The sequence below is a fragment of the Dermochelys coriacea genome, chromosome 3 (genome assembly GCF_009764565.3).
Source record: "Dermochelys coriacea isolate rDerCor1 chromosome 3, rDerCor1.pri.v4, whole genome shotgun sequence".
Lineage (NCBI taxonomy): Eukaryota > Metazoa > Chordata > Testudines > Dermochelyidae > Dermochelys > Dermochelys coriacea.
In genome coordinates this window covers 13497759-13523195 of record NC_050070.1, presented here as the reverse complement: position 1 = coordinate 13523195, position 25437 = coordinate 13497759, and the positions used below count along the sequence as shown (strand labels likewise).

At 43.7% G+C, this 25437-nt stretch overlaps 1 protein-coding gene across 10 annotated transcripts in view; it reads right to left on the bottom strand.

Moving 5' to 3' along the window:
* Window positions 1–25437, bottom strand: part of LOC119853575 (cytochrome P450 2K4-like) — a 49251-nt gene that overhangs the window by 7946 nt on the left and 15868 nt on the right. For 9 of the 10 annotated variants that reach the window (XM_043510122.1, XM_038396798.2, XM_043510121.1 and 6 more), the window contains 7 exons: window positions 24507–24656; window positions 20767–20927; window positions 15836–16009; window positions 12090–12231; window positions 8343–8527; window positions 7783–7924; window positions 68–4337 (listed from right to left, as the gene is read on the bottom strand). In XM_043510122.1, the coding sequence (XP_043366057.1) occupies window positions 4150–4337; window positions 7783–7924; window positions 8343–8527; window positions 12090–12231; window positions 15836–16009; window positions 20767–20927; window positions 24507–24656 (1142 nt within the window). In that variant the 3' untranslated portion in view covers window positions 68–4149. Of the gene's footprint in view, window positions 1–67; window positions 4338–7782; window positions 7925–8342; window positions 8528–12089; window positions 12232–15835; window positions 16010–20766; window positions 20928–24506; window positions 24657–25437 lie in introns of those variants that run through there. The other variant, XM_038396799.2, reaches the window with a different exon arrangement.

Here is a 25437-nt window from a genome sequence, read left to right as displayed (position 1 = left end):
ATAGCAACTTATAAACACTCTATATTCATGATGATCAGCTCTTTCAGAATACATCACATTATTCATATTGACTTTAAGTGCAGACAGAATCTTTATTTATAGGATAAGATACTCTACTTTTGAGATGTTATTTGATCAGAATTGATTATTTGAACAATATACATTTATCGCTATATTTGAGTTGATAAAAGACAATAAAGACATGGAAATGTTAGCTTCATATTGACTACTTTCATAATTAGTACAGGAAACAGACTTTTAATACATTAAATACACTGGCATCTTTTAAAAAGCCTTTTAATGTACATTTCCCCAAAACATAGTCTTAGAACTGGAAGAGAAGGAAAAAGAGGTTTCACAGAATCATAGAAGTAAGAACTGGAAGGGACCTCAATAGGTCATCTAGTTCTAGTCTAGGCCCCATGCACTTAAAGCAGGACTAAGTAATAACTAAACATTCCTGCCAGGTGTTTGTCTAACCCCTTTGACATGGCTTAGTGTCCATACAGAAAGAAGAATGATGGTTGAGGAGTGGAAATGGTGGAAAATGGAGTGGAGGTGAGGGATGCACACAGCCCCTGGCATGATGGGGAGAATAGAGAACTCTGGTATAGGGGTGTGACCCCAAAATCCCTCAATGCTGACTGGCAAAGGGGTTATAAACAGGTTTGGGCAAGTTTGAAAAACTCAGCCTTACCCTCTGTCTCAGTTTCTCTTTCAGGGCTTGTCTGCAGTAGGAAAAAAGTGTACTTTGAACATATCAATAAATGTTGCAATCCTAGTGCAGCGAAAGCTAGCTGTAGTTATAACACTTGTTAGCTTGTCGCGGTACAAATGCTAGTGGGACAGTTACACTTGCGTTTTTCCCGTTTGGCCGAGCTTGTGAAGGCAGGGCCGGATTAATGCATAGGGAAGTAGGCAGCACATGTGTAGGGCCCAAATTCATAAGGTGGGGCAAACCTAAGCAGTGCTGTGAGCCCATGTGCCAGGTTACGATGCCACTCACTCAAATTTGGCCTTACTGCTTCTCCATCATGACAGAAGGGCGGCCAGGTCAAACCTGAGTAGTGCTGTGACCCTGTGGTCACCTAGGGCCCAGTGATGGGGTAACCCAGGGCTGTGTGAAGGCCTTACACTCGACTTGACATTTCTCTGTGTGTATCACAATAATCAATTCTAAAATTTCAGGGACTATTCTAGGCATCAATGGTCAGAATCCTATTGGTTTTGGGGGGAAATATAAAACCAAAAGGGGAAAATGGGAGACACATGAAGCCCTGACAGCTCTTTAGCATAGCCACAGACTCAAACACCTCTGCAATTGTCTAGAGTTCAAACAGCTGGCGGATGGCTGAGTTAATGCTTTCTAGTATAACAATACCCATTTCTCTTAACTCTACTCATCCTCCCCATAGATTTTAACCTGGTGACATCTGGAATGACTAAGCCCCCAGACAGAAAGAAGAAGAATGGTTGGGGTGAAGTGGGAATGGCTGGAAATGGGGGTGTGCTCACAGCCTTTGGCATGAGGGGGAGAATAGAGAACTCTGGTATGGGCGTGTAACCCTACAACCCCTCAATGCCAACTGGCAACGGGGTTATAAGCAGATCCTAATCCTGGTATGTACACTCTGGTTCACCAAAGAGTGTCATGGAAGATCTTAAATGAAAGCAGGGTCAGGCTGGCTGTTAATATTGTTGTGAAATGCATGCACAGAGACTATGTATATGAACTCAGATGAAGGATTGTAAGAACTTCAGAAAGGAGCTAACAGCTATAGAAACTCAGCAGAGGATGAGAACCATTGTCCTAAAATACACTCCCCCTTGCCTTTGATGTGTATTTGGGGAGCAAAGAAGACACCTTGGCATCCTGCACCTAGGATGTAAACAGACAGCATGTTTACGTTCTTGAAAACGGGATCACAACCAGTCTTGGTTGAAATGCTGCAAAGGACATTTCGGGCGAGATAAACTTACTTAGATTGGAGGTTAGACTGGCAAGTTGAGTTTAGTCTTTAGAAAGCAGGTTATACTTGCTGGCAGAGGTGATGTTTGTGCAAGGGGCATGTGGGGTCACACGCCCTGCCCAGATTGCTTAGTCACTTGGTGTGGCCAGGCCCCCTCCCTACAGAGCAGCTGAGTCAGGGAGATGTGCCGTTGAGCAGCCGCTGCTTTCCCATGGGGGAGCACTGCCTTGGGAGGATGCGGGGGTGGTCTTGACTTGAGCTGTTCCTGAGTTGTGCACCCTCTCCCCCCCCCCCACTGCCAGCAGGCACAGGTCGCCTATGCATCCGATGGTATTAAGTGCTGACCATGAGCTGAATCAAATGAGCTGGTGTCATCGCTGGCCTCTTGGGGACAGCAGACCTGGTGTTACTGTGCGTGTTTAGTGGCTAAGGAGCTCGGCACCACAGGGGAACACGGTGAAGGACTGGGATGCACCTACTGGTAACCTGCAAGGCAAAGTGAGGGCTGCATAGCCCAGCGGAGAGTGCTTGGGTAGCTAACAGAAAGCAGAGGTCAGGGAGCTGGCAAGTCTCTCTCTCACTGGAGGAGGGAGGGGGAGGGTAATAAGGTGACTCACATTGCTGGGAACACCAGAAATCATCACAGGGGGCATGGGGTGAATGGGGAACACAGAACCCCTGGCGGGAGGCTGATTAGAAAACCCTAGTATGGAGGGAGGGGAAATGGGGAATATGGGTGGTAAAGGGGGAAATCAGGGCACAAACTGAGCCCTTGCCATGGTGGTGGAGAATGGGGGACCCTGGAATTGGGGAAGGGGGACACACAAAGCCCCTGGCATGAGGGGAAGGGGGGGATGGGGGGGTTGGGAATGGGGCACACAGTATCCATGGTATAGAGAAGAATGGGGGCATAGAGGAGAGTGTGGGTGCACACAGAACCTTTGCCATGGGGAGAGAATGGAGGACCCTGGGGAGCACACAGCCTCTGATGGGGAGAGATTGGGGGAAGCTGGTATGGGTGAAGGGGGCACACAGAGCCCTGGCCATGGAGGAGAATGGGGTGAATTAGGACATGGGGTGCACACAGAGCCACTGTGGAAGGAGGAGAAAATAGGGGTATAAGAGGAGGGGGAACTGAGATTCACATTCTCCCTCTAACATGGGAGAGGTTGTGGGGGTTGCAGGGGGTCCCTGACAAAGAACTGGATGGGAGGCTGAACAGAAGGAGCTTTTGTGGGGAACAGAGAGATGCCAGGAGCCACTAGTGTGTGCAATGAGCTTCTCCTACACAAGGTACAACACGTGTGATCCCCTAGTGTAGACACAGTCTCAGAGGTCAGGGGCAGTCCTGGGAGTGCAGAGGTTCCTTCTTAGTTACTGAATATCACCACCACACCTCCCTCCGGAACAGACTCCTCACTTCTACCATGTCCCTCCCACCGAGTTGGAAATCACCAACGTAGGGAGTAATAACAACTGAAGATGCAGGGTCAGCATCTGTGGAGATAGCAACATCCAGGGGATTTCGGTGCAGAGGACATTTGACCTTGTGTTTTGCATCAGTCTATGCTGTTTCAGCTCCCTCTCTGGTGGACATTGCCTCTTGGTTGCACAGCAATGTTGATATTGCGAATGGCCAAGTTCTAGGCTAGGCATGGAGGCTCCTCTGAGGTTGTACAACGTAACAGACAATACAAGACTCTAGTCCCAGGTACAACCGTGCAACCTTGCTAACGTCAATGGGGTTGCCCATTGGTATAACTGAGGCTAGGATGGGGTCTTAACAAATCATGGGTCAAACCACAACCAAAGGCCAGTGCACGGCAGTGTACCAGGGAGAGTTTGTAGAGGGAGGGCCGAAGATACACATGAGTAAGGGTTAGTCTACACCACAACGGCTTTGCTGATATAGCTACACTAGTGTAACTATACCAGCAAAACCCTGTAGTGGACACACAGTGTATGCTGGCAAAATGAGTTATTTTGCCAGGACACTTAAACCACCTCCCTGAACAACATCAAGTAGATCATCAAAAAAACTCTTCTCTTGATATAAGCTTCATCTACATGGGTGGGGAGGCTATTGCTGGCTTAGCTATGTCAGGCATGTGATTTTCTGACCATCATATTTATATCTGCCACAAACTTTGTAGTTAGACCTGGCCTAAGGCAAGGAGCTCTAAGAACGTGGCTCAGCACAGACCTTATGGGGCATTGGGGGCGTGGTAAACCCAACCGCTGGGGTGAGGTCCAGGTCTGAGCTGGTAACTCCAGGAGGAGGATGGAAAGTGAACCTCTGCAGGAGGCTTGTAAAGAAGAGGAAGAGCTCCATTTTGGCAAGAGTCTCACCTGCACAGATCCTCCGACCTGTAATGAAATTCACAACAAAAAACAGTTGCTTGTTTAACTCTAAGAAGGAATAAAAACCACAGCACAACTTCTTAGTAATAAGGTGTAAATTCAGAGTATAAACATGGATTTACTTCAAGAATAAACAGTGTGACTTAAAACAGGACTTCTTCCTATAAATACACCTACTAGTAAAAAAAAATGGAAATTGATTATATTCTAAATCTTTTGATAGGAATAAATTTGTTTTTTTTAAAAAAACTATATTAGTGGCTGCACCAGTAATATTTTTGAAAATAATTGTCCAGGCAGCTATTCCAGGAGAAATTAAAACCTCAACCAAGCAAACAAAGACCTCCCGCTCCCCCCGTTTTTTTTAAATGTTCAGGGTTTTTTTGCTTTTATTTTTCATTTACCATTTTCAGGGTTTGTTTTCCTTCTTCATTTTCAGTCTTGAGTTTGGATTATTTTTTGTTCTCCATTGCCAATTTTTTAGAATTGAATTTTTTAAAATAAATTTTGACTTTGTGAAAAAATTCATTTAAGAAAACTCCAACTTTTGAAAATAAAAAAGAATCAGTGCAAAATTTTGTGAAAAACAGTCTGCTTCAAGACCCCACAGCATTTAGTTACTTTCAAAATTTTTGTGACTATTTGTGTAGCCTATAGGGCTAACCTGCCCGCTTAACTATATATCTTTTCTTATCTTTTCTTATAGGTTTCTTATTTTCTTAGAGTTTTGATTGTTTTATTATTATAGGTTTATGTTAAAGTAGTTTGGCTGTAAAGCAAGGGACCTACCTACAGGCCACATCCTATATGTTGAACTAAGGCAAAATTAGCATACATATGTCTGGGACTTTCACCTAGATCAGGAGTTCCCAAACTTGGTTTGCAGCTTTTTCAGGGTAATCCCCTGGTGGGCCACAAGATGCTTTGTTTACCTGAGGGTCCACAGGTACGGCCACTCCTAGCTCCCAGTGGCCATGGTTTGCTGTTCCCAGCCAATGGGAGCTGTGGGAAGAGGTAAACAAAGCATCTCGCTGTGGCTTGTTACCCTGAACAAGCCACAAACCAAGTTTGGGAACCCCTGACCTAGATAGATAGTGATGAGTTAAGGTACAATGTCCATATATGGCTGTGACCTTTAACATAGATAGGTAAAAGATGCTTGAAGCAGGTTGGCACAAGGGGCTTTCCTAAGTTCATACTCTCTGTAAACTTTACAGGTACACCATAAGGAAAGAACTGAAATAATTGGGAGGACAAAAATAATAAATATGAGAATGAGCTAATGTTTTTAATATGTATGTATATGTCATCAATACATACAACATACCAGTCCATGCAGTAAGTGCACTTTTTTCAGCTTCTGAGTTGATTTACGGTATAACCTCAAAGGGGTATGTCTACACTGCAATTAGAGACCCATGGCTGGCCCAGCCAGTTAACTCAGGCTTGCAGGGCTTGGGCTACAGAGCAGTTTAATTGCAGTGTAGACTTTAAGCCTCAGGCTCTAGCCCAAGCTGTGGGACCCTCCCACCTTGCAGGTTCTAGAGCCTGGGGTCCAGCCCGAGCCAAATGTCTACACCACAATTAAACAGCACATTAGCCAAAGCCCAAGTTAGCTGGCACAGGCCAGCCACGGGTTTTTAATTGCAGTGTAGACATACCTAGATAAGCACTGTCCTTAACTGAAGCCTAACTTTAAGCAAGTGCTTAAGTCCCATTGAAGTCAACAGATGATCACCTTAATTGGAGCCATAGTATGTATTGAAGTAGCCTAATAGTGAAGTGACAAAGGCATGGATGATTGTAGCAAGATCCTCATTAGAAAGGAATGATCGCAACCTCCCAGCCAGATATAGGCGGATAATAACCCATCTGGGTCATAGCTGCTATACAGAATCACAGAAATGTAAGGCTCAAGATGTCATTGTGAAACTCTATACTTCAAAGCAGCACCCTGGAACCCCCATATTAACCACTGTCTTATAATTAGGATATATTTTGTACACAGTATGCCTTGTGAGGTATCATTTTAAAAGTCTTGATCTGTTGAACATTAACATCCTGTTGGACTGTATGTGCTGTCACTGTATGTGAAATTATGAAGTTTTGCTATGTGTGTGTCACTGAAATATGTTGTGAGGTTGGGAACACCCACAACCAGCCTTTCAGGTACAACAATGGAGTAGCCAGACAGCAGTGAATGGCTCCTCAACCCCCATCAAGGAAAGAATCCACTATCCTATGTATACAGTGGAGACTTCTGAGATAGCACATATGCAATGGAGACTGTTGACCAAGGGGGACTGACTGACCCCCCAAATCACAGCATAGATCTTTCCAGCAAGCTGGAAGAAACTATAAAAGAGGGGAAGTGACATCATCACTTGACCGCACTCCCCCCACAATGCAACACCTGGAAGCACGTCTGGAGGACAAAGACCGAACTGTGGGAGGGTGATCCCAGGCTGGAAGGCAGTTTCAGCCTGTGTACTGAGGATCTGTGCCCTGCTTGTACCATCTGTCAGGGTGAGACTCAGCTTGATTCAAATCCTGTTTAGTTTGTAGAACTCAGACAACAAATTTATTTTTGTTTCTTGTAACCAACTTTGATTTCTATGCCTGCTACTTATAATCACTTAAAATCTATCTTTCTGTACTTAATAAACCTGTTTTATATTTTATCTAAAGTTTTGGTTGAAGTGCTTGAGAAATCTCAGCTCAGTTTACAAAGGCTAGTGTGTGTCCTCTCCACATCAAGGGAGGGGCAGACTGAATAATTAACTTACAGTGGTCAGGCTTCTGACCAGGGCAAGATGGCACAGTTCTGGGGAGCAAGACTGGGGAGAATTGGCTGGAGCCTCCCTATTGTTGGTTCATAAGTGTCTGGGAGAAGCATTCATTTAACTCAGTTGGGTGTGTCCCTGTTTGTGGATGTCTGTGTAAGTGCAGTGCCTGCCAGAGATTTGAGGCTTGACAACAGCATCACAGAGTGAGAGGGATACCCCAGGTTGGTGGGACAGAGGGCTCAGTGGTTCAACAGTCCAGGTTGCACCCAGGTACCCCATCACAGTAATCTAGTCTATCCCCTCCACACTCAGGCAGGACCACGTATACACAACCATCCCTGACAGGTGTTTGTCTGGCCTGTTCTTAAAAACCTCTACGGATGAGGATTCCACAACTTTATTAGGTAACATTTGAAGACAGTTATCAGGTTCCCCTTGATATATGATCATTTAAAAGCAGCCAGGACTCTAACAGCACCATCAAGTTGCAAATTAGAGTACCCAACGGTGCACATGTGCTTTCAGCAGTAGTACAGTCTAAAATGGGAGATTATCTCACATAAGGGGCAAATAGAGGATGAGATGTAAAGATTCACAAATTTATCTTATAGTCTGTTGAATATTGGATATCTATCCCCACAGCAGTAAATAAAAATAGAAAGTACCTGCTGAAAAAGGCATGAAAGCCTCTTTCTTTACAAACTTTCCTTGGGAGTCAAGAAAATGCTCAGGATTGAATGTATCTGGCTTCTTCCACTGAGATTCATCCTGTAGTACAGAGGCCAGTAAGGGGATGATGTAAGTTCCCTGTAAATCAAGTCAATGGAGTTATTCTATAGGTCATTATGGTCTCTTGACTATAGCTTGGTATAAGCATTCATAGAATATCAGGGTTAGAAGGGACTTCAGGAGGTCATCTAGTCCAACCCCCTGCTCAAAGCAGGACCAATCCCCAATTTTTGCCCCAGATCCCTAAATGGCCCCCTCAAGGATTGAGCTCACAACCCTGTGTTTAGCAGGCCAATACTCAAACCACTGAGCTATCCATCCCCCCCTTACTATTTAAGCTATAGTAAATGAATAATGCTATTGTAAATACTGCCATGGGACTTCCAGTATGATTCAACATTAAACAAAGAACCAGGACTTAAAAGGGTCAATCATTTGAACCAGGACTTTAACAATGTCGCAGATCACAAGAAAAGCAATACCACAAACTGTTCACCTTTGGAATAAAGTAGCCTTTAAGAGTAACATCCTCAGTAGTTTCATGAGGCAAGTCCATGGGCAGGATATTAGCGAACCTCTGAATTTCATGGACAACTGCATCCGTATACGGCATTTTAGTTCGATGTTCAATTCGTGGCTGGGCTGATCCTATAACTCTTGTAATCTCTTCTTGGACTTTGCCTGAGAAAATACAATAGAGATCAGAATTCATTTATCTATATGTGCATTATGGCTTTGAGAGGTGCACAAGCTCCTGTTAAAGTGATATTATAAGCTCTCCAAAATCTGTGTCTCTTTCCAGAAATAATGGGGTGCTGATAATATTAGAGCTTATAAACATTTGTTCGTCAATATCAAAACTAAATAGAGAACTTCCAAAAACACATAGGTAACCTATCCTATTACTTGGCCTGCCAAATAATAATATACAGTCATTTCAACTACAGCTGGTTGTAGAAACTTTGATGGAACATATTTGCTTGAACATGCCCTTCTGTTAAAACTGAAACGCTTCATGAAATCATGTCAAGTCTGCTGAAATTTTATTCTGGAAGAAAACTGGGGAAAAGTAAGTTCTGGCAATGTCAAAAATGTCCCATTTTAAACATTTTTGCAATGAAATATTTTGATTTTTTCTCTCTGAAACAATTTTTTGTCTAGAAATTTTATTTTTTATTGTATTACATTACATATTTTATTTGATAATATAATACAAAATTAAGATGTCAAGTTTTGACATGAAACATTTTTGATTTTGTTGAAACAAAATATTTCAATTGCCCCCAAACTTTTTTTTTTTTTTTGAATTTTCCCGTGTGGGGGGATCTCAAAAGCCTTCATGAAATGGAACTTCCATCTTTGCACAGTTCTATTTTTAACCATCAGAGCACTTACAAACATTAACTAGTTAACTTCCCAACAATCCCGAGATGCATGAGTACTATTATCCTCATTTTTACAGAAGCTGGCAAGGCCACAGTCAGTTCAGCATTCAGGAGTTCCTACCACCCAGGCTTGCATCAGACCACTAGATCATGCCCTTCTGTACTTAATGAAATAGGCTGTGGGCCACTGTGACCTGTGATTAATACAGGATTTTATTTCAAACAGTTTTCAGTGTCTTTGCAACTTAGGCTTCCCTGTTGACTCTGTCAATTTCATGCACAAAGGATTTTCCCTGTGGTGCCCTGAAGCAGCCTTCAGGCAAGAAGTCACCAAATAGAAATGAGTTAGGGGAAGCAATTGCAAACGTATAAAAGAAAAACCAGCAACAACAAAAAACTTGCTTTATTATAGAACCAAACTCTGGGTCCTTCAGTACATAGGTGGTCAGAGTTTGACCTCACCTCATTGTAATCAGGAGTAACTCCATTGAGACCAGTGGAGCTGTAGTGATGTAAATGAGAGCTGGTGGTATGTGGTCTATATATGCAAGGTATGCCCGACTTACTGTTTGCTGCCCAGCTGGCAGGATGAATCTGGCTTGTGGGACAATTCTGTCCAGCCCGCATGGAGGATTCTACTTTGTAGAACAAACCTCTGCACAGTGTGGCCTCGCATGTGCCTCGTATGAGGTAACGCTGCACGGAGTACATCATTTTGACCGGAAAAGAGGTCTGTGTAAGCTCAAAAGCTTGTCTCTCTCACCTATAGAAGCTGGTGAGAACTGAAGTGAAAGGTATTACCTCACCCCCTTGTCTCTCGAAGGCATACAAGCAAGCTGTTGCATGGCTTACTAAAACTAGCTCAACACATGACAAGTGAGATCAGTTCCTTTGTATCTTGTATTATTTTGTCTGTCTATTGAGACTGGAAGTTCCTTGGGGGCATGGACTCTGTCTTATGTTTTGTACAGTGATTAACATACCACTGGGATTTAACAAGTAATTAGAGCTGGATGGAATATGGGGAACCACCAAAGAAATGTTCAAAAAAGCTGTGTCTATTTTTTGTGGGGGCAGAGAAGGCAAAATTTTATTTTCCTTAAAATTTTCTCACTATCCCTAATTATAATAATTATCTGTGGAAAGATCTTGGAGGGTCTTCAAGTTTGGAGGAAGACAGAAACTTAGGGTCATATTCTGCTGTTCTATTGAGTTAGATGGAATATGTGAGCCCAAAGAGTTAAGGATATTAATGTGACCCTGTCACGGTCCAATATTAAAGAGTGTTAAGCAAGATTTGGAGTTTGGAATAAAGAGACCTTGGCCTACCTAGTATCATGGCAAGCACATTAAGAAATTCATGCCAGTGGTTAAAAGTGTATTGATTGAAATGTACAAAAGGGAAAGAATCAAAACAAGGCAAAAACCACTGCAACTGAAATGGAGTGATTATGCAAAACAAACAATGAAAATCTGTCAGCGTCTTTTTTTTTTTTAATTTTTGAGAGGGTGAATATTGGTTAAAATTTCTTATTCTAGCAAACAGTCCTTCTTGGTGGGGACAAATGGATTATTTCTGTTTAATTCTGAGTCGGGAATACATTCGCTTTCCTGCTTTTGACAAAACATGCAGAAACAGAAGGGAGAGAAGAGATAAGATAGGTCAGGTTGGGGAAATACAGCTTTTGTTGATATTCTCAGAATACAGGGCAGCGGGTCAGTTACAGACAGATGCTTTAGGCTGACAGGTTGGGCCATGACAGTTGTTGCTCTGGACCCCAGCTTGATTCCCCGGCCAATCACATCATCTGGTTGGTCGGCTCAGGTCCCTCTCCTTCACTGGTCCTTAGGCCAACCAGAGCTGGATGGGTTGTCTCACTGGTCATGCTGGTGCAGTACAATGCAGTTGATTTCAGGATCAGGTGAAAAGCTGAGACACACACACACAGGACAGGTCAGGAGGAAGATTGTGAGGGATGGAAAGAGACGCACGAGGGAAGGGAAGACAGAACAAGATCTCACATGTATCAGGTTGGGTCCTTACTGGGGCAGTGATGATGGTCAAGCATTCCTACTGGAGTAATAAAGTCAGAGTGTTATGGTAAAAATCCTTCTGCTGCAACCGCAGTGGTTGTAGAAGTTCCTTTTTTAATTTCCCAAGCGTCTTTTTAAGGTCCACCCCAAAAGAGAGTTGGGTAGAATGGTCCATCCTCTCATTATTTTGTGCACCAATTAGGCCTAATTTCCAAAGTAACAATTTTGATCCATTGATTTCTGGTTCTCTTTTCCTCTTGTTTACTAGTCATGCTCATAACAATGTCCACTAGAGACCTCCTTCCCCTCTCCCTGTTTAAATTAATTCCATTTGTCTCCTTCTTAAATCTTTTCTTAAACAATTTTATATAACTTGTCATTGTGACAATTCATGGCCCTTCACCCACTTTCCATGGGTTAGGCTCACAATTCAAGTAGGTCTTTATGGTCTCAATTATTACAACTGTGTTCACAGTTATGAACATTTAAATTCTGCTCTGAATTGTTCTGCTTATCAAAAGCAAAATTCTAGCGTAAGTCTGGAGCAATTCTAATAAGTAGAATGGAATCGCTCCAGGTTTACATAGGTGTAACTGAGATCAGAATCTGGTTCTAAGGAAATAAAAGTATAACCCACTGGTAAGCATAACCCACTGTCCCACTCTGTGCCTGATCTTCTGAGGATATGGGTCTGTTACAGCTCTCTGCTGTCAAGCGTGACTCTTTCTCTCAAAAGCTGTAGCCATTTATGCCGTTAGCTCCCCAGGTTTCCTGTTCAACCCTCCCATGCCAGCCAAGCTAGAAACTGTCACAAAAGCACTTACTCTGAATTTGGGGGTATTTCATCATTAGCAGAAGTCCCCAGCGCAGCGTGGTGGAAGTGGTCTCCATGCCAGCAGCAAACAAGTTGTTCACAAGGCTTATTAAGTTGGCATTATGGAAATATCCATTGGTATTACTTTTCTCCTGAAAACCCCCCCAAAAGATTAGCACACAAAGAACTTCAGTGGGCAGTTATAACATGGAGAGCTAAAACATATTTACTAAATAATAAAGTATATAGTAAAAAATAAATGTAAAAGAACCCAGAGGGCTTTGATCAGATGCCTCAGAAACATATAGGTATCTTCTCTACTAAGGATCAATCCTGAAAAGTGCTGAGCACTCTGGATCCAATTCACCACAACACATAAACATGTGCTTAACTTTAAGCACAGGGGTAGAGCCACTGATGTCAAGAATCAGGAATATGCTTAAAGTTAAGCATGTTTTAAGTGTTTCACTGGATCGCAGTTAGAGTGCTCAGCACCTTCCACAATCAAACTCATAGAGAAGTGTATTTTTCCTATGCAATCACAATCAGCCTGAGTGCCACAGGCTTAGGAAGCTAACATGTTGAGTATAGTTCAATCCATGGTCTTCCAGACCTAAATGAGTCAGCTCAGGACAATTACTCCATATGTGATTGAGTCCAAACTCAGAGACACACATGTGCAGCTTGCCATCTTGCACAATCAACCATCTGTACTCATGCATCTAAGCAAACAATGGAGATCAGGACAGGTAATTATTGTAACATTAAGATGGTGAAATATTCTGCACTGAATTAGTCCTGGCCAGTAAAGGTTACATATGCAAAGCCTACTGGGCACTGATTCTGCTCTTCTTGGTATCAGTTGTATCTTTTCGAGAGGCTTCAGTGGCAATGCGAATGGACTCTTAATAACATTAATACTTATTTCATAAACAATCATTAGTAGATCTCAAAGTGCTTATAATGGAGGCAAATGTCATTATGCCCATTTTATAGATGGGGAGATGGGGACACAGAGAAGCTAAATCCAAGGTCACCCAGGAGATGAGCGGCAGAGCCAGCAATCATCCGAGTCCCACTACATTGCTTGATCCATTAAGCCACAATCATGCCCTATTCTTTTTGCTCTTTTTATACTTTATCATTATTTGTAGTTCATTCTCTCATTCTTTTGTGATGCATGTGAATTGTATATACGTCTGGGCAGCTGGGAAATAATCCAGCAACAAACAAAAAAATCCACAGGAAATTCGGTTCCTTTTGACCAAGTATACCAACCTTTCTGCAAATATTTGAGATACTGATTTTTCCTGGCATTTCTATTCATAGAAAATGCATTTCAATGTGGCCTGCTTGCCTCTCTGCCCAAGAAAACACCCCTCTATGCATCCCTCCACTGGCTTCCCCTTCTGATTGCTTCCAATAGACAATCATAGAAATGTAGAGTCAGAAGGGACCTCAAGAGTCATCTAGTGCATTGCCTCATGGCAAGGCAAGATTAAGTATACCTAGACTATCCATGACAGGTGTTTGTCTAACTGTGTTCTTAAAAACCACCAGTGACAGGGATTCCATACATAGGCACCAACTCTGTGGGTGTTCCGGGGCTGGAGCACCCATATGGAAAAAAAGGTGGGTGCTGAGCAACTCTCCCTCGGGGCCGGCGGGCTCTGCCAATCAATGCCTCCCCATCCTGTTGCTCTCCTCTAGACTGTCTCCATTCTGTTCACATCTGGTGCCCAAAACTGGACACAGTGCTCCCACTGATGCCTCACCAGTGCTGAGCAGAGCTGGACAATTATCACTTGTTTCTTACATATGATACTCCTGTTAATACATCCCAGAATGACATTTGCCTTTTTTTTCAACTGCATCACAGTGTTGACTTAAAGTCAATTTGAAATCCACTATAACTCCCAAATCCTTTTCTGCAGAACTGTTGCCTACTCAGTGATTCTTCATTTTGTATTTTTGCTTTTGATTTTTTCTTCCTAAATGCAGATTTTGTCTTTATTGAATTTCATCTTATTGATTTTGGACCAATTTTCAAATTAATCAAGTCTTCACTTTCAAGGCCTTTCATCACCAATTCCCACCCTGCCTATCATCTCTCATTCACTATTAAGATGTCGAGTTCTGGCTCCAACTGACTAATGACACCAGCCTCCATTGCCATGTGTTACATTTTCAAACTCACACTCTAGTGTTTTCATAGAATCATAGGACTGGAAGGGACCTCGAGAGGTCATCTAGTCCAGTCCCCTGCACTCAAAGCAGGACTAAATATTATTTTGACTATCCCTGACAGGTGTTTGTCTAACCTGCTCTTAAAAATCTCCAGTGATGGAGATTTCACAACTTCCCTAGGCAATTTATTCCAGTGCTTAACCACACTGACAGATAGGAAATTTTTCCTAATGTCCAACCTGTAGTAGAGTGATGACTCACCGGCGTGGCGTCTCCTGCTGGTCGTCTTGGGAATTAGCTCAATGCCTGCTCTGGAGCGCCCTCTGCTGGCCGGTATCTCACCTGCCTGAGGCCCCATGTCCCTCCCGGACCCCAGTGCCCCTTTACCTCGGGGTTCTACCCCAGCAGTACCCCCACTCTGGGTCTCTCCTCCAAGGGAAACCTCCAACCCTCTTAACCCACCTTGCCTCAGTGGCTACTGCCAGTCATCATCTAACCCCTGCTCACTGGGGCAGACTGCAGTGTAATGGCCACTCACCATTGGCAAGGAGTTAGGACTAGCTGCCTCTGCCTATCCCCTGGCTACACCTCTGCAGCCCCAGTACCTCTGTAGGCCTTCACCAAGGCCTCAGTCTGGGGGTTTACCAGGCTGGATTGGCACTATATCTGCCCTTTTCCAGTCTTCTGGAATCTCTCCCGTCTTCCATGACTTTTCAAAGATAATCACTAATGGCTCAGATATCTCCTCAGTCAGCTCCTTTCTCCAATGCTGCCCCAAACAATTGGAAGGAGCTCCCCACAAGCATCTCTGAAACTAACACATTGTCCTTCTTTAAATCCCTCCTTAAAACTCTCTTTTGCTGTGATGCCTTCAGAAAGCTTGACAGCAGTTAGGCTACTGGTCTACTGAGACCATGGCCTATCATGCTGACCAATATTGTCTCACTGTTTCCCTGTGCTTCCCCATGTCCACATTGCCTCACATCTCCATATCCATCTGTTATCTCTTGTCTTATTCTTAGACTGTAAATTCTCTGGGACAGGGACTGTCTATTTACTCTGTCTTTTCTACACTGCCTAGTGCAATGGAGTCCTGGCCCATAACTGGGGCTCCTAGGTGCTATTGTAATAATAAAATAGTAATAGAAGAAATACTATGTGACTAATCTGGCCAATCACAAGTAACCAAAACAGTTAGAAGTTTGAATCTTTCTGGATTCACCAAGTAAACATTTGGAAAGACATTTGTCAAGCAAGTTCAAACAATGAATACATTTGAGGAAATTGCAATTAACTGAGGGATATTCAACTAGCACTGAAAGAGATTTTGATCCCTGGTTGCTGCAAGAATTGCAAAGGTAGACCTCCTGAACTACTGAAATCAGCGGGACTCCATGCTGGCCAGATGTTCCACCCATGCAATTCTTATTGCAAAGTTGGGGCCAAAATTTGCTCAACTCTGCTAGTTTGTTAGGTGCATACTTTACCAATGCTAAATTTCCATGCAAATATGTTTTTAAATATAAAATATGAAAAGGAAACTTACAAGTCTGCAGCAATCATATTTACCTCTTGCTGTCTTACAAGGAATGCATCAATAAAACTTCTCTGATCATTTTTGTCCAGTTCTTTGAGGTGTTCTATGAAAGTAAGCCGTATAAAAGAATGCAATTCACTTGTGTTGTGCAAAAAAATCTTGTAATTCCTGAGTAGAAATCCAAGGGCTGGGAACATGTTATATAGCTGAAAGAATTTAAGATGGCAGAGTAAGCAAAAATAAGTAATGAGAATACTTAACACTTATTATAGCACTTATCTGCCAAAGATCTAAAAACAATTCATAAAAGCAAGTGACTGTCATTATGCCCATTTTGCAGATAAGGAAATTGAGGCACAAGAAGATTATATGCTGTGCTTGGGGGTATGAGCAGCTAACAAGCCCTAAATCCTCAGAGGCCCCACCTGTCTTGAGGCACAGGATGGGGCAAGAATTCCTAGGCTCTGTCCATCCTGGGTCTTTCACCTTTGGCATTGTGCCACCAAGCAATCATGAATTTTCTATCACTTGAACATGTATCCCAGAAGGTAGATTAAGTAGCGGCATTTTGTATATATTGTAACAATCTGGACAGTGTGTATGTGTAACTACTGCCCTCCACTGGATGGAATCAGAACTGCTCAACTGTATCTCAGAGGCTCTATATTGCTAACCAGAGCTAGTCAAAAAAACCCTTGAAACATCAAATTTGTACAGAAAAACCCCCACAAGTAATGATTTTTTTCAAAAGTCTCATTTAATTTTTCAACCAGCTCTACTGCTAATACAGATTTTCTTTTAAACTCAGTGTGACAGAAGGGAGAGTTGAAACAGAATAAATGTTATGAATCCTGTAGGAGAATCCATGAATACTGACTTATATCGTAGTTATTTAGATGGACCATATAACACATATTAGTGTAGGGGAATGTTTGTTATAAACTATAATGCTTGAATTCAATAGAGGCTATAGGAAGGACAAACAAGGAAGCCACACAATGGCATCTGAGATAAGAACAGCCTAGTACAGACTTAAGGGACAATGGACCAAACTGCTGGCTTCAAGAATCTTGCCTCCTCCCTCAGGCCTTGTTTTGCTAGGATGGGAGCTTGGAGACACTAAACACTTAAAAGGCCTCTAAGAAGAGTGGGATTTCACCTTCCTTGGCAGCCGAGAGTCACCTTTTAGGATCAATTGGCCATGTCCTACCTCATCATTTCCATGCCACAGCAGGGGCCTCAGGCATTGGTGGCACCTTGGTCTCTCCTGTTCTCTGCCTGTGGTACACAACAGTTTAGTCTCCTCGGCACTGAAATGCTTTAGTCCAGTGGTTCTCAACCTATTTACCATTGTGGGTCACAAATGCAGCTCTCTATGTGTTATGTGAGCCGCATCCACACAATAGATACCCTACCTGTATGGTCCTGAGGGTGTCACATAGGCTGCAGCTGCGTGCTGATTGGGCCACAAGTGGCCTGTGGGCCGAGAACCACTGGTTTAGTCTAACCCAAGTTATTGGGCTCAACACAGTGGTAACTGGGTGAAATTTAATGTTCTGTGATATATTGGAGGTCAGACTAGATGGTTTTATGGTCCTTCTGGCCTTAAGCTCTCTGAATCTCTGATGAGGTAGGGGGTAGTCAGTCACCAGGGGCTGTCCAGGGGGTCACCACTCTAAGATGGCAGGCGGACACTGACAGGTTCTGTGGAAGAGTCTAAAGGAATTGGGCCCAGGGCAAGGGCAGCCTTAGGGAAGAATTAGACATGCATATAGGAGACTTTTCAACATTACTTTATAGTGCAGAATGCTGGGGAATGACAAAGTATGACACATGTCCCAATTGTCTTCATTCCACCTAACCTGTCTCAGAAAAATCCTCCGTATCTTTCGGCCCAGAACAATCTCAAACCAGGATCTATTCACACAGTGCAGCCAAGAAGATATGAGCAAGAAACACTGGAGATGGATTGGCCATGTGCTTTGGATGGAAACCGATTCCATCACCAGAGTAGCAATAAAATGGACGCCTGAAGGCAAGCGAAAATGAGGCTGCCCAAAAACAATATGGTGAAGAGCTGTGGAAGACGAGCTGAAAAAAAAGCCGAGCTGGGGCACAGCTGGGGAACCACTGAAAGACTTGCCAGAAAGAGACAGGAGTGGGAGTTTCGTCGCTGTCCCAAACGTTTGTTTTCAAGGTTGTTTTTAAGGTTTTCTCTCAATTGCTTTTTGTTCTAAATAAATAATACTTTCTCCTAAGGAGGCTTTTTGGTTGCTAATTACTACTGTCATTTCCACGGAGGGAACAGAACAGAGAGTATAGACGTAGGCCAGGAGGGACACCAGATCATCTAGTCTGATCTTCTACACATGCCACTATAAACCCCAGTCAGTTACCCCTTATTGAGCCCAATAACCAGGTTGAGACTAAACTATTGAGTGCCACAAGCAGAGATGTTTTGACAATTTTAGTGAAAGGGGTGACTCGGATAATTGACATTGATCCCAGGTAAGATGTGGGACTGGGATTAATAAAGAATTAAAGGAGAGTAATGTAATTAATGGAAATCAACATGCACTTGTTTAAAATAGATCCGGTGAAATGAACTTGATTTTTTAAAATGAGATTACAGATTTGGTTGATAAAGATAATAGTAATAAACTTAGACTTTTATAAGACCTTTGACTTGGTACAGCACAACATTGTAATAAAAAATCTAGAGGGATATAGAATTATCATGACAGGTTTCAGAGTAGCAGCCGTGTTAGTCTGTATTCGCAAAAAGAAAAGGAGTACTTGTGGCACCTTAGAGACTAACAAATTTATTAGAGCATAAGCTTTCGTGAGCTACAGCTCACTTCATCGGATGCATTTGGTGGAAAAAACAGAGGAGAGATTTATATACACACACACAGAGAACATGAAACAATGGGTTTATCATACACACTGTAAGGAGAGAATTATCATGGCACACATTAAACGGATGAAAATTGCCTAATAGAGAGGTCTCCAAATGTAATTGTAATTGGGAATTGTCATCAAGCAGGTGTGTTTCCAGTAGCGTTCTGCAGGGATCGGTCCTTGGCCTACACTATTTAACATTGTTATCGTTGGCCTGGAAGAAAACATAAAATCACCACTGATAAAATTTTTGACACAAAAATTGGGGGAATGGTAAATAATAAAGAGGTCAGAGTGATTTGTATTGTTTGGTAAACTAGGTGCAAGCAAGTGCTATGCGTTTTAGCAGAGCTGTCCCTAGGGGATTTGGGGAGCCCTGCGGGTCAGCGCAATTGGCTAGTGCCACATGGGCAGTGTGTGGACCGCTGGCTGGGGGAGCCTACCCCCAGCCCTGCCCCTTCCACCTGAGGAAGAGCTTTTGCTTCTGCTCCAGGCCCCACACTGCCCTAGGTACAGCCCTGCATTTTAGTATGGCTAAATGTAAATGTATACCTCTAGGAACAAAGAATGTAGGTCATACTCACATGATAAGGGACTCTCTCCTGGGAAGCAGTGACTCTAACAAAGATTTTGGGGTGGTGGTGGATAATCAGCTAAACATTAGCTCCCAGTGTGAAGCTGTGGCCAAAAGAGCTAATATAACTCTGAGAATCCTGGGCATAAACAGGGGAATATCGAGTAGGAGTAGAGAGATTATTTACCTTTATAATTGGCATTGGTATGACCACTACTGGAATACTGTGTCCAGTTCTGGTTTCACAATTCAAGAAGGATGTTGAAAAATTGGAGAGATTTCAGAGAAGATCCACAAGAACAATTAAAGGATTAGAAAACCTGCCTTATGGTGATAGACTAAAGAAGCTCAATTTATTTATCTTAATAAAGAGAAAGTTAAGGGGTGACTTGATCACAGTCTATAAGTAGCTACATGGGGAACAAATATTTTATAATCAGGACTTCAGTCTAGCAGAGAAGGTATAATATGATGCAAAGGCTGGAAATTGAAACTAGACAAATCCAAATGAAAATAAGGTGTACATTTTTAACAGTGAGAGTAATTAAGAACAATTTACTGAGGGTTGTGGTGGATTCTCCATCACTGACAATTTTTAAATCAAGCTTGGATGATTTTTCTAAAAGATCAGCTCTAGAAATTATTTGGGGGGAGTTCTACAGCCTGGCTGATACAGGAGGTCAGATTAGATGATCGCAATGGACCCTTTCACCTTGGAATCTATGATCAATGAATCAAGATGCACCAATGCCCAAGGCCTCTGGAGTGGAGTGATTGTGGTTGTTAAACAGGGGAATGCAACCTAGGACCTAGTCTGAGAGTGGGCGAATTCCAGGATTCCATCTTGAGAGGCAGGTGATGGCCTAGGGCATGAGACCTAGAGGGGCTGTGCTCAGAGAGACTAGAGGGGATTAGAGGTGCTGGTACTCTGGGAACTGAAACACTCAGTTTTTCTGGAGCAGAAAGGATTTTACCTGTATTTCCACTACCACCATGCTGGGAAATATCTGAACTACTAAGGAATTCATTTCAGAACTAGTTTGGTTCATGTCCTCCAGACTTGATACACAACTGCCACTGTACTTCAAATGAATTATTCTCAGACAGGTTTAATGGGTTTGTTATTAGGGAACTACGTTGGGATCCAGGAGAGGTAGGTTCAATTCCCAGCTCTGTCACTGAGTTCCTATGTAACCTAGGGCAAGTCACTTAATCTCTCTGTGCCTCATTTCACCATTGGTCAAATGAGGAAAATAATATTTCACATGGATGTTGTGAGGATAAATCCATATATATCTGGCAGACACCCACTTAATATGATGGTAAGTGTAGGGGCGAATAGCTAGATAGATATATGTATCATCCTCTAATTTGTTGGACTATTCTGATTGGTAGAAATGATTTGATGTCATATACTGTATACAGCACACAGTTATGGTATGAGTACTGCATGCACTTGAATAGTGACTTTAAAATCACCAGAATTACCATAACTGATGGACTTCCAGCCAGCCTGATGTTTTCACTCATCAAACTTAGTAGTCTTAAGAAGGTGGGGTTTTTGTAGTCAAACCGTTCTCCAAGTAATATTGACACAATGATATTGGCCACTGCAGCATTCATAATTGTAGAGATCTCAAAGGGCTTTCCTAAAAACAGTGTTCAAATGCAAGAAGAGATTGTGCAAAGAGAGTGGTTAATAGTGAATTATTACAATGTATTTCTATTACAGTAGTACCTAGAGGCTGGCAAATCAAGATCATGGCCCTGTTGTGATAGACATTGTAAATACACATAGTGAGAAACAGTCCCTGCTTCAAAGTGCTCACAACCTAAATAGACAGGAAAAAGGGTGGAGACAAGAATTATTATTAATTCCCATTTTACAGATAGAGAACTGAGGCAAGCAAAGATTAAATGGTTTTCTTGAAGTCTGACAGACGCAGGCATTGACCCCAGCTCTATCTGAGTTCCAGCCTAGGGCCTTAACCACTATCATAGGCCAAAAGTCCTTTTCCGCAACACTCACCAAGCTGCTGGGTTTGGGCCCATTTGCTGGCTCTGTGATCTTTTAAGCTCTGAGAGTCTTCTGGCACTGTCTCTTTCTTCAGCCTCTAGGCTCGCTCCCTGGGCATAGATTGTCCGGTACCCATTCTCTGGAAGTGTGATCCTGTTAAGGTTACCATTCGTCCAGGTTTTCCCAGACATTTCCTCTTTTTTGATCCTCTGCCCTTCGTAGGGCTGCCAACTTTCGAATGGCACTGAAAACTGAACATCTACGCCTCACCCCCGTCACGCCCCTTCTTCCAGGCCCTGCCTCCACTTGCTGCATTCCCCTCTCCCTCCATCGCTCGCTCTCCCCTACCCTCACTCACTTTCACCAGGATGGGGCATGGGGTTGGGGTATGGGAGAGTGGTGAAGGCTCCGGTTGAGGGTAGAGGCTCCAGGTGGAATCAGAAATGAGGGGTTCAGGGTGTGGGAGAGGGCTCCAGGCTGGGCCAGAGGGTTGGAGCGGGGGAGGGGAGGGTGATGACTCCACCTGGGGGTGCAGGCTCTGAGGTGGGGCCAGGGATGAGGGGTTTGGGGTACAGAAGTGGGATCAGGGCTGGGACAGGGGGTTGGGGTGCAGGAGGGGGTTTGGAGTCCTGGCGGCGCTTACTGCAGCTCCCAGAAAGCAGCTGCCAGGTCCCTGCAGCCCCTAGGTGCATGGGCGGCTAGAGAGGCTCCACCCCGCTGCCCTCACGCCTGCAGGCGCCGTCCCTGCAGCTCCTATTGGTTGCAGTTCCCAGCCAATGGGAGCTGTGGGGCAGACACTCAGGGTGGGGGCAGCACGCGGAGCCTCCCTGGCCACCCATGCACCTACAGGTTGCAAGGACCTGGTGGCCACTTCCGGGAGCTGCACAGAGCTAGGGCAGGCAGGGAGCCCTGCCTTAGCCCTGGGTGCCTCCTTGTGCCGCGGACTGGAGCCACCAGGGTCCCTTTTCAACCAGGCGTTCTGGTCGAAAACTGGATGCCTGGCAACCCTCTGAGTGGGTGGATTTTCCACATCAGAGGAAATGCCTGCAATTTTTGCTGAGCAGACATTGCATCTCAGAAAGAGCAGGTCTTTGTGTCCCAACTGGTCCCACCCCTGTAGGCACAGCTGATTGGTCCATTCCCCGCAGCCGCAGGTTCCCGCCAACCCCGGCTCTGGCTCTCAACCCTGGGGCAAGGGAGAGTCCCGCAGGGAGGTGCTGACTGTTGGCTGGCACTGTGTCCTGGGTCTGAGCCAGCCGCCCTGCCACCATGACAGGAAGCGACATTCCATCCCACCTGAGGCATGAGACTGCAGGTCTCCCTTCAGCAACCCCCAGATAGCCCCTCCAGTATTCCCCAAATACCTCCTCCCAGTGCACACATACCCCTCCAGCACCCCCAAACTGTACCCTCCCTCAATCTCCCCTCCCTGTATGCCTCAATTTCCTCACCACTCTTAAGCATTCTTTTGGATCTGTTCAATGTCTTTTAGGGTCCAGGAAGGGTTGCCGGATGCCTGGTTTTCAACCAGAAAGTCTGGTGGAAAAGGGGACCTGGCAGTGTCTGGTCAGATGCACTGACCAGACACCAAAAGTCTGGTTACCGCCACGGGTGGGATGCAGGTGCTGGGTCATCAACCTGTGCCAGCCCCTGGTCAGCCAGTTCCACCTCCTATCTGCAGGCAGGCAGGCTCTGAGCCAGGCTACAACTCTTGTCCCAGCCCCGGAGCAGACTGAGCCCAGCTGGGGGTGGGGGGAGGGAGGTAGAGACAATCCAGTGATGAGGAAGTGGGAGGGAGGGGAGGAAAGGAGTGAGCGGGGGCGTGGCCTTTGAGAAGAGGTGGAGCAGGGCCATGGACTCAAGGGAAGCCGTGGAGCAGAAGCAGGGGGAAGAGGGGAAAGTGGGGTGAGGATGGGACCTTGGGGGTCTGGTTTTCAGTAGTTAGAAAGCTGGCAACCCTAACAGGTCCCCTCTCATAGACCTCACTTCTCCAGGTCAGTTTTCTCTTCCTGTTCTGGTTGGTGTGACAAAGCTGCTCAGAAGAGACCTTCTCGTTTTGTAACTTCTAATCCCTTCTGTCATGTGAACCTCCTGGTCAGCCTCAAAACTTCCCTCAGGTAACCAAGGACTTCTCTCTGGTGGTTACCATTCAACAGAGTCCACACTTGAAAAACTGGTTTTACTTAGGTTGCAACCATCCCATTGTTCTGCTAGGGCAAGGCTCATTCAACTGATGATCGTCAAAGACTGTTCCATTCAGAGGCAGACATCCAGACACCAGCCCCCCTCTCCTTAGCACAAGAAGTATGATTCAAGAATACAGCAGAGGACAGCCATAAGGGCATAAATATGCAGAGAGCTGATGAAATCAAGCAGCATTCACGAACTGTATATAGATAAGTGCCACATGTCATCACAAACACCAAACTCTAATAATCTAACAACTGTCTACTGCAATGCACAGAAATGGTCAAAAAGCCAAGTAAGAATAATACTGAATAATACTGGGTCATAATACTGGATGATACTGAATAAAAAGAAAACTAACTGTATATTAGTGCTCAGATCCTCAAAGGTATAATGATTTCAGCTGGAATTAGACACCTAAATCTCTTTGAGGATCTAGGACTATGTCCCCTATTCTAGGGCATCTTACATCAAAGGGTATTTAGGACTCTATGTTAAACTAGGGAAACAAACATGTTTGTTTTATAGATATTCTCTTCTTGCAGACACCTTTCATTTCAACTCCTGGTGCCTCTGAACTAATCAAAGATTGTCACTAATGAAGGAACCGCACACGGAGGGACACATTTTGTCCACTGAACATCTGGCCTAGTGTTTAATAGATCTGCTCACATGCCTCACAGTGCATGAGGCCTTCCATTTCCAGGTCCCACTGATTGGGCATGAACAAGGGGAGGGGCTATGAGTTCACACCTTCTAGATTGAAAGGCTGGCTTGAGCAGGCCATGCGTGCCCAGCAGAAAGAGAGAGCAACGGAGTGGTGTAAAAATCTCACGGCTTCACAAAATGCTTTGCAGTGCAACCAGTTGCTGAAAAAAAGATGTCAAAATCAACACAGCCTGGATGGTGACATTTCCTAAAAGGTGGACATTGGATGAGACGATGACAAATTTTGTCTTGGTGCCTCTACAGAGGCACGTGCAACAAATGTTAGAAGTGTCTGTGAAGTGAAACACACACCCACCTTTATGAGATTCAATATCCTTCGTCAGAAATCCGTTCTCTTCAACAATCCGGTCCTCTATGGCCCTCTTGCCCATTCCAAAATCTCTTAAGGTCGTGAGAGTAAATCTTCGCATCACTTTCCAGTTATTGCCATGAGAAAAAATAATACCTGAAGTGGAGGGAGAGCTTCAAGTCAGCAGAATAATTAAAATAAATGCTTCTTAGAGATATAACCTTACACCCAGAACATTTGTTTTGATGCACTAGAGCGGGTCAAAAATGGGGGAGGGAAATTTTCATGAAATTGTTCTTAAGTTTTTGGGGGGATTCTGGGGTCAAAATTTAGACAAAAATTTTCATTGAAAATCTGAATGTTGAAAATGTTTGCCCAGTTGCACATCTGATAGAAGAACAGCTTTTTTTTCGTGAAAATGTAATCAACTTTTTTTCTGTTTTTTCCATCCCAGTATCATTGTCTTTTTGAAATGAGAAACACTTCCACCAGCCTTAAGACACACCATAATAAATTAACAAATTATTTATAAACTACAGTAATCAGAATGGTTTTTGCATGATATTGATTTGCTATGGTTTTGCAATGTGGTAAATTAGATGAAAGAATTTATCTAAATTCTTTAAATTGTAATTTATAAGACATATTTGCTGAGCTTTATAATCACTCAATCTAACAAAAACATCCAGAAAAATCATTATCTCAAGTATAGGCCAAATTCAGAGATCATACCCAAGGTACATTCCCTTCCTATCAGTCATACTCCTTTGAGTATCTCAATGAGGCCCTGATTCAGGAAGACATCTCTATTTAGTAAAGTATTAAGTGATGCTCAATTTTAAGCATAGTTTAAGTTTCATTGATGTCAATAGGAGTTAAATACGTGCTTAAAGTAAAGAACTTGCTTATGTGCTTTCCTGAATAGGGAAGATTATCT